The sequence below is a fragment of the Apis dorsata genome, unplaced genomic scaffold (assembly GCF_000469605.1).
Source record: "Apis dorsata unplaced genomic scaffold, Apis dorsata 1.3 scaffold_74, whole genome shotgun sequence".
NCBI classification, from domain to species: domain Eukaryota; kingdom Metazoa; phylum Arthropoda; class Insecta; order Hymenoptera; family Apidae; genus Apis; species Apis dorsata.
The window spans coordinates 226,821-235,234 of NW_006263372.1; the positions used below are offsets into that span (position 1 = coordinate 226,821).

An 8,414-nucleotide genomic window follows, 5' to 3' on the forward strand; every position below is an offset into this window, starting at 1 on the left:
TGGTGCATAAAATTTCTTTTCTTCATTTTTATATAATATGCGATTCCATGTANTTATCCAAACACAAAATATATTGATGTTATTACAACTGTACAATAATGAATAATATTTCTACTTTATCTTAAATTATTACGTACATTTATTCCATGAACGTATCCTCATTAAAGACGAAAGACACGTTAATGTAAATGCATCCTACATGCTAACAATGCGTCAAATAGTCCGACGTAATAATGATGATATTTTAAAACAGATAAAAAAAAGAGATTTATAAAACGACTAGAAATAATTACCGACTAGATTTCTCACTTTGTAAAGAACTTTCAAAAAAACAATTTATAATTTATAGATAAATTAGTCATTCTTAATTTATAGCTAATATGTCACAATTCTTTATTTTATGCTAATACTAATTCTTTCCTTATTTAAATTGAGACATAGAAATTAAATATGAAATTCCATTATTCTAAGTTTTTATATTGAATATTGTTTGTATGTAGGATACATATTTGTCTTGTATCACTACAAGTTTCCACTACCTAAAAGGCCATTAAAGATTTTTTTTCTCATTGCCTGGGAAGATACCAGTGCCATACTTTGGAAGCGCTAGATTTTTTAAAATTTTTTTTTTATCTTTTATCTTTAATTGTGCTTTTTCATACGAGAACTATTGAAAGATGACTTATAATAAATATAATAAATAAATCATTAATGATTAAGAAATACTAGAATAAAAATATCTTAAATTTTTGCATTATGCAAAGTATACATTGAATAAAATGAGTATTATTACATCAAAATTCTTAATAATAATGCTAATAAAAAAGATATTGTGCTTTAAACTGTGTATCCACCAAATATATAAAATATTTTTTATAAATATAATAAAGAGAATCTATTTAAATAATATATTTAATCAAATAAATATGTGTCAAATAAATATTTTTAAAAATATTTTTAAATATAAATTCAATAAATATAGAATTATTCAGCTTAAGTTAAAAAAAATTATAACAATTTTAATATAAATTTTATATTTGCTTTTTTTTTAATGAGACAATTTTTTTAATATTTGATTTTATTAAATTTTTGATTTCATTCATAATATATAAATATTTACAAATAATATTAATAAATATTTACCAATCAGTGGATACTCAGTTATATATAATATGTAATATTATTTTCTTTATCATTTTTGGCAATAGCACTTCCAGACAGTGGCAGTAGGCACTTTGATGACAATAAAAAGATAATAATGAGTACAAAATATTACAAGTTAATCCACCTTTAAGGAAGGTAAACCATTTCCAACAATCAATTGCTCCTTGGGAAAATCTAGAATTACGGTCACATGAAAACCCATATTCGCAGAAGCAATCACATATTCACATAAGGAAAACCAGCTAAATGCTATTAAAAAAAAGATTATAATAGGTTTTATATATATCGGTTTTATATATACTTTATACACATCATTACAATTAAGTTTAATTAAAAAATATAATTTTTCTTACCTAGATCATGACATAATAATCTGTGTTTTAGGAAGAAAATAATAAGTCCAACAGTACTAACAAGACTAGTTATAAAAAGTGCCTGTTTGTACTGAAGACTTTGTGCATTTGGTGTTATGAGACGACCTAATCTTACTGCTGTTAACATATATGTTAAAGAACTAATCATAAAGGCAATGAAAATTTTTTCATGCACAGCTAAAAAATAAATAATATTTATCAATTTCTATAATTATGAATTATAGAATTAATTATGTTATTAAAGTAATACTATAGTTTTAATTAATATTATATTATATTATATTATATTAGTACTCACAATAATTTTCTCTGTTAGAAATATATGTAACACCACATAAAGCTGCCACTTCTGCAATGCTTAACCAATAACATAGATTTAAAAGTCTACATCCCATGATTTTAGATGGTACATCTTCAATTGTCTTGAGTATTTTATAATAATATGAATGATATACACTAGCAATAATTAGACGAGGACCTATATGTAATGCTATACTTATGCGCCATAAATATCTTTGAGGAGATATACCAGTAATAGCTGAGATTGATGGAAGTACATTATAAACCTAAAAGTAAAAATATTTTAAAAAATAATAAATTAAATATATTTAAAATAATTTAAATAATTTAAAAAATAATAAATATATATATTTTACATACTCTACAATGTGTTTCATGAATATCATCTTGTTGGAAGATATATGCAGTAATAAAACACACTAAAAGTGTAACAAGAGGTAAAGATACCGTTGCTATGCATAATTTTTTGAATGATATTGCCACATGTATGGAACTTTTATTGTTTCCCACATTGTTTAATTCCATTGTGAAATTATATAATAAAATTTGGCATTTAAGCACAAAATAAAAGGATTTAAAGGTATAAGATCTAAATCAGTCTACATTAGGATTATTTGCACCTTTCAATTTTTATTAAAAATATTAAAAAGTTTCTTTAAAAATTTCATAATATGCCTGTAACAAAAAATGTTATATTAGTAAAATGAAAAAACATTATAAAAATGTATTAAAATATAATCTATATTTTATTTTATTCCCATATATTATTTTATAACATATATATCATTACTATATAAAATTCACACTATAATATTTATTAGAATATTAAACAACTATGATCAGTATTAGTACATTAAGTATTAGTACATTACAATTACATATTCATCAAAAGTTTTATTTATAATAAACATGTTATTTATTATGTATTTATTTCATTTTTTATTAAATAATTAAAACAAATATGTTATATTAAAACGCATTTATGAAATAAAATAAAAATATTTTTCCAAAAGCAATCAAAACTGCAATATATTAGATCTTTGTTTATAAATTTCATACACAAAATAACAAACATATTTAACTTAATTACTCTATTTTCAGAATTGATTTTGTGGATAACCTACTTTTTCTATTTATAGCAAACAAAGGCACTGTCACGGGTAACGCGATGTTCGTGACATTTGCCTGGAAGTGATTTATTATCACATTTAACACTTTTACACAGAATTTATAACTATGATTGAATTTTATTTATGTTATAAATTGATACGAAATTTTATTAATTAGTTAAAAACTTGCCAATAAATATTTTCTTTTTATCTTCTTTTCTTTAAATTATATGAGATACTTTACTAAAATGGTTATATCTATGTAATAGCATTAGATTTAACAGTTAGGTTGTTAATTGATTTAACAAATAATTAAAATCTTATTTCTTGTTTAAAATAGTAGAAATGTTTCGAAATTCAAATCAGTATAAAAGATAAACAGAATATATAATATATACGAACAATTAAATAACTTTCCAATAGTATATATAAAAAAGAAAGAAATTTAATAGCATGTCATAATTTCGAATGAATAACAATTTATTCAAATTAATATTCTGTTAACAATGATTTGTTCATTCATATTCATTTATGATCTTCATGCAGAAAATCAAGAGAATTTACCTTATTCCTTGTGTATAAACGTATCGTCTGCTAGTTTGTGAATTTCTGTTCAAAGAAATGCCATCTATGGTCTGTATAAATGTTTCTAATGCATGTATTTCATATTAGCGCCAACTTCAAATTTTTTTCGTTTTTAAAAAAAATGAACTTACGAATCAATTATTAAAAATTATTACACTAAAAATTAAAAAAATAATAGATAAACTATAATAAAAATTAAAGCAAAAATTAAAAAAGGGGATAACTTATAAATTGTAAAATAATTTTTAATTTTATTAAAAATATAATTACAATTATCCTAATTAAAGATCTATTATATTCAAACTCTTTCACGTGGTTCTTCTTCCATTTCGTATTCAATTTCGACTTTTGGACGGGTTTTCTTTTGTAATTTTGCTTTTTTGATAATTGATTTCTTTGCTTTTTTATCTAATATAGATACTGTATCCTATAATAAAACAATAATTTTAGAAAAAATTGAATTATAAATAAGAATAAATATAAATTATTATATCATATAATATTCATTACTTCAATATCGCTCGTGTCAGATATAAAATTGTCAGACAATTCGATTTCCTCTTTATGTCCTGAATCACTATCCTCATCCTATTAATAAATCAATTAATATATATTCATGTATTAATAGAATACGAAAAATTACAATCTATATTTAAATGAAGAACATAAATTACCATAGATACTTCTTCAATATTAAAATCATTGTCATCATCTTCTTCATCAGTTTCTGCTTCTACAAAATAAGGTTCATTTGTTTCTCTTTCTCTTTCATCTGCTTCCAATTGTAATTCTACCTCTCTCTCAATTTGTAGTTCTTTTTCTTCTTCTTCTTCTTCTTCATTTTCAACTTCACTTTCATCTTCAACTTCTACAGCTTCTACAGCTTTGTCAAATACTTTTTGTGGAAAATTGTAAATATCATTATACTGAAAAAAAAATTATGTAAGTTTCTTAGACTCATTTGAAAAATACTTATATAAATAATTATAAAATAAAAAAAATATTTACCATGCCTTGTTTTAATCTCTCCATTAATTGTTTTTCTATTGATTTTTCTAATCTTGCAGCTATAAGAGCTTTTTCTTCCCTACGTCTTTCTCTTCTTTCAATTTTCCTTTGAATTGGTATAATTTGTTTTTGCCTTCTTAATCTTATTTTTCTCATACGTATGAGATATTGTGTAATTTTCACAAATCTTTGTTTACATTTTGCTTTTAAAAAACCAGGCCAATAGAGCAAATTTTCATTAATTTGATGTATTGCTTTTTCAAAATTCCTAGATAGCTTTACCTTTTCCCATGCATTTCTTGGAAAGTGTACTCTGAAAAAAATGTATGTTATAGTTTATTATAATTTTTAGAAAATTTAATTTTTTATATTACATAATAAATTTTTACCTTTCTGCTGTTCTCATATATAAATAAATTATACCATTTTCTTCCCTAATTGTTGCATATTGACTATTTGCAAGAGGACATGATGCTCTACTGCATAATCCCGTAAGATTATATTCGTTACGACAAAACTTCTGTGTTTTAGTACTACAAAAATGAAGTATAACATTAAAAATTATTTATGAAAAATTATTTTTGTATTTTCCAATTTATACGTACTTTACTTTGAAAGAACAAAAAGATTTATTAATAACACTCCATACAACCTAAAACAATTTATTACATAAAATATCAATATTTAATATAAATATAAATAATATACTCACATCGTCGTGTTGCATTTTGTCTTATATTTTATAAATATTATATAAAAAACATACACGTGTTTCAAAGATTTTTTAACATTATAGGTTATATTGAATCTAAATTAAATGGAACACTGTGTGACATCTAGCGGTAAATTGATAAAATCTTAGAAAAAAAAAATTATGAGAAAAAGATAGAATAAAAATTACGAAATCAGCGTTATCTCTAAAACCAAAATGAAACCAAAAACAAAGGTAGAGAAAAGAAAGAAAAACACAAAAAACAAATAATAAAAAAAGACAGAGATAGAATAGAATTGATTGTTAATGCCATCTTTTGAATAAATATTTCAAAAATATTTTTCAATATTCGATACAATAAGGTACAATATTTAAGAAATGATGTTGCCAGCTAAGTCTTATGCCATTTCTATTCTTTTTTTGGATGTGTTATTCTTTCTTATCTTATATCATTTATGGTACTCTAAAGATGGCGCTGATTCCCTATCTCTGTTTTTTTCTCATTATTTGTTCTCCTTATATATGTATTTATTTCTGACATGTAAACGTAAAGTACAAGATGTCATTTAAATATATTTTCTTAATTTTTCTTTCAAAATTATAATGTTTAAAAAAAAATAAAATAAATATAGTCTTGTTATCATTTTTATGTAATTTAATTATATCTATATACACAATATATTAAATTCAAATATAATTAATTAAAAAGGTGATATAATACCCATTATCTCCATTACTGCTAGATCAAAAGATCTGAAAAAATTTTAATATATTTTTATTATCATTTTATTATTATCAATATATATCAAGACAACAGCAAGTTGCATAAACTCACTTGGAATTAAGTTGATCACCTGGAATGTAAAATGGATTACATACAGCATTAGAATAAGCTGCATGTAATTTCTTAAAAATCTGTAAAATATAAATCATTATCATTTCAAATTTAATATTAAATAATTGAAAAAAACTTACCACTTTTACATCATTATCTCTCAGAGATATGTTTGATGAATGTAATACAATAATAAATTTGATTTTTGTATTTGTGACATAACCATATCTGCAATTGAAAAGTGAAATATTTTGCATAAAATATAATTCATTTTTAAATTACAATATATATTATATGTACATTTTATATTCTTCTGTAGCGTATAATAAGCCTAAATATAGATCTCGTATATCAATAGTAGTTTTATTTCCTACGTTTAATTTTTCCTCTATAATGTCAATTGATGTATGAACTTTGCAATGAAATTGTAATGCTGATGATTCATCTATACATCTAATATATTTAGGAGAATTCTGTAAATAAGTTTGAAATATATTTAATATTGTAGTATGTGCATTATTAATTATATCATTTATTAGTTAATATTATTTTTAGCTTTTCGTTCACTATAACCTCAAAAGATGAAAAACTATATAATTACATCTTTTCCAATTACAGCTACACAAACTGCCATATTTATAAGTCTTATAAACTTAAAACATTATTATCCGTAATAAAATATAAAAATGTTTAATACACAAATTAAAAACTGCAATATTTGAGAATTATTTTACACATAAATAATGTTTAAACTTCATAACTTCATAGGCTATACTGTCATATCTAACAAATACTAAGATTTAATTATAAAAATATATATGTATTTATTAATAAAATTATTAATTATATAATATACTATGAAATATTACATGGTCTTAATAAAATCATTAAGAGATTTTATATTTTTGAATAAAATAAAAAATTTCTATTTAATTTTTTAAAATAAAAACAATGAAATTAATTGAAAAATAAAGTTTTGAATAAATTTTTTATTTTTATTTTATATTCAAATATAATAATATAAATATAATATATTAGGGTTTTTCATAATATCTTTTTTTTAATGTCCTATATTTGCGTAACATATATAAAGCTTCTAGTTCTTTAATAACAAAATCACCATGTGCCAACATTTTATCAATTTTTTCAGGATCACGTTCTTCTTTATTTTTTTCAAAAACTTTCCTTACATTTTTTCTAAAAAATTCATAACCTCTTGGATAATCTCGACCCATATACAAGAGCTAAAAACATTGATATAAATATTATTATATATATAAAAATAAAAGATACATCTAAATATTATACTTTTTGTTATTTATTATATATTTTATATTTTGTTTTAAAATAATATATTTCGTTTTTTAATAATAAAAGTCAAATTGAAATACATATTTTATACCGTCTTGTATAAATTGATGACTTTTGTACGTTGAGACATCGAAACAATTATATTTAAATATTTTATCAATCAATCAACTGTGTTATGTAGTTATTATAATAACATATATGTACATAATGTTAATATTTCATATATAGATATTATAATATTAACATAAACAACAAATTTTTTTATTAAAAATAATTGTTGTTACACATGCAGATATACATACGTAAACTTTACTTATCTATAAAACATATATTTTATCTTTAAACGATGCTGTATAGTTATACGTTAACAAAGTACTTTGGCTTATATAAGGAAACAAAACTAACAAGAAAATCGTTATTAATTAGAAGATTTAATAAACCTAAAAAAATCATATATTGCCGCGATGTATTGCGCAGTCGTAGTATTATATCATTATAATTACAAATTCAAAATTTATTTTTTTATGAACTTATTAAAAAATAGTTTTTTTTAACTGAGATACATTTCATGTCATAAAATTAATTGTTTATTATGTTTTTAATTTCAAATCACATAAATCTCATTCTAAAGATAATTTAAAGATAATAATAAGTATAAATGTCAATTTTATATTTGTAATTATATTTTTTAAATCATTTTCTTAATAATTCTTAATAATTTCTAAAATATTTTATATTTTCTTTTTATTTTTTAAAAAAAAATAAAATATTGTTTATATATATATGATAAATTTTAATTACATCTATAAATATAATTTTACATTTTATTAGTCTTTATTATAAAATATGAAAAATAAAAATTCATATGAAAAATAATTTTCTCAAGTTAAATTACTTATTATCTACAATCAAATGCAATTCAAAATAAGAGATTTTATAATAAAATCTAATGATATGCAAAATGAAATAAATTATTAATTATAAACATTAAATTTTTTATGAAATATATATATGAA

General features: G+C 21.2%; 4 protein-coding genes across 6 annotated transcripts; all 4 read right to left on the reverse strand.

Annotated features, from left to right (window-relative positions):
* LOC102680499 (post-GPI attachment to proteins factor 2-like) lies at nt 1-3,656 on the reverse strand. Of its 2 annotated transcripts, none has more exons than XM_006610371.2 (5): nt 3,512-3,656; nt 2,199-2,513; nt 1,837-2,104; nt 1,518-1,715; nt 1-1,413 (listed from the first exon to the last, which is right to left on the reverse strand). In XM_006610371.2, exons 2-5 carry the CDS (start codon nt 2,361-2,363, stop codon nt 1,280-1,282), a joined length of 765 nt encoding a protein of 254 aa, XP_006610434.1. In that variant the 5' UTR covers nt 2,364-2,513; nt 3,512-3,656; the 3' UTR covers nt 1-1,279. The 2 variants fall into 2 exon arrangements, with proteins under 2 accessions (XP_006610434.1, XP_006610435.1); XM_006610372.2 differs by lacking the exon at nt 3,512-3,656 and adding an exon at nt 2,963-3,268.
* A 107-nt stretch (nt 3,657-3,763) lies between these two features.
* LOC102680737 (protein MAK16 homolog A) lies at nt 3,764-5,394 on the reverse strand. 2 transcript variants are annotated; one of them, XM_031508047.1, is made up of 7 exons: nt 5,253-5,394; nt 5,146-5,192; nt 4,930-5,073; nt 4,541-4,853; nt 4,207-4,458; nt 4,043-4,120; nt 3,764-3,959 (listed from the first exon to the last, which is right to left on the reverse strand). In XM_031508047.1, exons 1-7 carry the CDS (start codon nt 5,265-5,267, stop codon nt 3,831-3,833), a joined length of 978 nt encoding a protein of 325 aa, XP_031363907.1. In that variant the 5' UTR covers nt 5,268-5,394; the 3' UTR covers nt 3,764-3,830. The 2 variants fall into 2 exon arrangements, with proteins under 2 accessions (XP_031363907.1, XP_031363908.1); XM_031508048.1 differs by having other exon boundaries at nt 3,803-3,959; nt 4,216-4,458.
* A 477-nt stretch (nt 5,395-5,871) lies between these two features.
* LOC116184917 (trafficking protein particle complex subunit 2-like protein) lies at nt 5,872-6,872 on the reverse strand. The gene is made up of 5 exons (XM_031508104.1): nt 6,689-6,872; nt 6,388-6,560; nt 6,228-6,315; nt 6,088-6,167; nt 5,872-6,005 (listed from the first exon to the last, which is right to left on the reverse strand). The coding sequence occupies exons 1-5, from the start codon at nt 6,719-6,721 to the stop codon at nt 5,954-5,956; spliced, it is 426 nt and encodes a 141-aa protein (XP_031363964.1). The 5' UTR covers nt 6,722-6,872; the 3' UTR covers nt 5,872-5,953.
* Nucleotides 6,873-7,066: 194 nt separating this feature from the next.
* LOC102680881 (electron transfer flavoprotein regulatory factor 1) lies at nt 7,067-7,818 on the reverse strand. Its single transcript, XM_006610374.2, has 2 exons — nt 7,490-7,818; nt 7,067-7,331 (listed from the first exon to the last, which is right to left on the reverse strand). Exons 1-2 carry the CDS (start codon nt 7,526-7,528, stop codon nt 7,122-7,124), a joined length of 249 nt encoding a protein of 82 aa, XP_006610437.1. The 5' UTR covers nt 7,529-7,818; the 3' UTR covers nt 7,067-7,121.
* Nucleotides 7,819-8,414: the final 596 nt, after the last annotated feature.